The 2,131-nt window shown below is 37.1% G+C and overlaps 1 protein-coding gene across 1 annotated transcript; it reads left to right on the top strand.

Moving 5' to 3' along the window:
- The first annotated feature begins 322 nt into the window (after positions 1 to 322).
- On the top strand, positions 323 to 1,732 carry LOC132902997 (uncharacterized). Its single transcript, XM_060950137.1, has 2 exons — positions 323 to 382; positions 806 to 1,732. Exons 1-2 carry the CDS (start codon positions 323 to 325, stop codon positions 1,730 to 1,732), a joined length of 987 nt encoding a protein of 328 aa, XP_060806120.1.
- Positions 1,733 to 2,131: the final 399 nt, after the last annotated feature.

Here is a 2,131-nt window from a genome sequence, read left to right as displayed (position 1 = left end):
CATTAACTGACTAAAAGAGGAGACTCAATTTAATGAGGTTCTAATCAAATCATATCTGCTCGCTTCTTCGCTTGTCTAATGAACTAGAACAGTGTGATATACGAGTGTTTTAATCTTACTCGTAATATGAATGTGTGCCAAATTAGGGACATTTTATTATCAGCATCAGTAGTAAAGACTGTTGAAAATCACTGCCGTATCGATTTAAATGATGATTTAGTTACATCTGGATTAGTTTGGAAAATCCGAAGCTAGCTTACAAGGTAGATACAGTTGAAATCACAGAACGGATAAGTTAACATTTGAAAAAGGCGAAGGAAGAATGTATGGAATATCGGTTGTAGGGGAAGGGGGCCCAAAGCGGGTACATGGTCCAAAGCAGGTCAGCGCGATTGTCAATATGTTCAATGAATTATAGCAAAAGCAAAAGTGTGCGGGAACACCCGAACAAATCCCAACAAGCGTCAGTTTGGCCGAGGCGCCGGAGTCGCGTAGTTTTTGTGGGAGTGACAAAAGTTGTTTTTCGGAGATTTTGTTAAAAAATATCAAGGTATGTGAACTCGAATTATTCTATTGTGGCTTGAATAGTCTTTTTGTAAGTTTGCATATGTTTTTGTTCATGAATTTAGCTTTGAATTCCTAATAAACTGTTTCATTATCGATTAAGGCTTTCAGGTTATGTTGTCGAACATTTAAAACGTGTTTTTAGGCAAAGAGGGTAGGGGTAAAACGGGTACCTGATTTGCCCCTACCCGTTTTGCCCTATATTTAATAATATAAATTATTACTTTTATTTCCTTTCCAGATGGTTCAGAAATACAAAAGAAAAACTCAACAGGCATCGTGGGATGTTACAACCATGAAGCTAGCAATGGAAGAGGCAGGAAAAACATCAGTCAGGAATGCTGCTAAAAGATATGGTATTAATTTGTCAACTCTACAAAGACATATTAAAAAAGGTTCTGCTGAAAAAAGTCTTGGCCGATTTCGTTGCGTTTTTACAGAAGAACAAGAAATAGAATTAATTGAATATTTATTTCACATGGACAACTTGTTTTATGGCCTGAACAAACAAGAATTTTGCCGTCTGGCTTTCGAGTATGCAACAACCAATAATATACCTCATCCATTCAAACAAAATACTGCAGGAGATGATTGGTACAAAAGTTTTAGAATCAGACATCCTGAAGTTACATTGAGACAACCCGAACCGACCTCAGTAGCTCGTGCCCGAGGATTTATTAGGCCACAGGTGGAAAGATTCTTCAATCTCCTAGAAGAGCAGATTGACAAACACAAAGTAGATGCTACGAGAATTTATAATGTTGACGAAACGGGCATCCAAACAACCAGCAACAAGCCTCCAAAAGTTCTCTCAAAAACAGGCAAAAAGCAAGTAGGAGTCATATCTAGTGTCGAAAGAGGAAAATTGACAACAATCGTATGCTGTTGCAATGCAGCTGGCGGTTTTATACCACCGTTTATGATATTTGGACGAAAACGCATGCAGGAACGACTGTTGGATGGATCACCACCAGATACTGAGGCCGTTTGTACTGATAATGGATGGATTTCTGGTCCAACTTTCTTGGATTGGCTGCGACATTTCGTGGCAATGACAAGACCAACTCAAGAAAAGAAAGTTATTCTTATATTGGACAATCATTCCTCACACAAATATTTGCCAGCTCTGGATTATGCTTCAAAAAACCACGTGATAGTTTACTGCTAACGTTAAATATGTCAAAGATTTGCATTAGACAAAAGAGAACCAAAGTTAAGTTGTCAGGTTTGATTGTAAAATTGTCAGGTATGCGCACGATATGAGTTACCTTTTTGATTTGCTGCCAAAGTTTCCTAGAATAAGATATTATTTTCGCATACTCGCTTTGCCCAGACAGCATACCTGCTTTGGGCACTGCCTACGGGCAAAGCGGGTAAAACTATACATTCACTTGATTTTGATATAACTTGAAAAATACTTATAAGATGCATACTTTTTGTTTTTATAAATTAAGTTTAATAAATACTTTTCGTAAATGTTTAATTAAAAGGAACCTAATAGTTAAAATTGCATTTTTATTATATAGTTTACTTTAAGTGACCTGCTTTGGGCCCTTCTCCCCTATAG

This window comes from Amyelois transitella, chromosome 20, assembly GCF_032362555.1.
Source record: "Amyelois transitella isolate CPQ chromosome 20, ilAmyTran1.1, whole genome shotgun sequence".
Lineage (NCBI taxonomy): Eukaryota > Metazoa > Arthropoda > Insecta > Lepidoptera > Pyralidae > Amyelois > Amyelois transitella.
This window is presented reverse-complemented; position numbering and strand designations above follow the sequence as displayed.

What these genes read in the sequence shown, in the direction of transcription:
- LOC132902997 (XM_060950137.1), top strand. Translation starts at nt 323, where the DNA reads ATGTATGGAATATCGGTTGTAGGGGAAGGGGGCCCAAAGCGGGTACAT. An exon ending in GGGTACATGGTCCAAAGCAG is followed by an intron (nt 383 to 805) that starts GTCAGCGCGATT and finishes TTTCCTTTCCAG; the next exon opens with ATGGTTCAGAAATACAAAAG.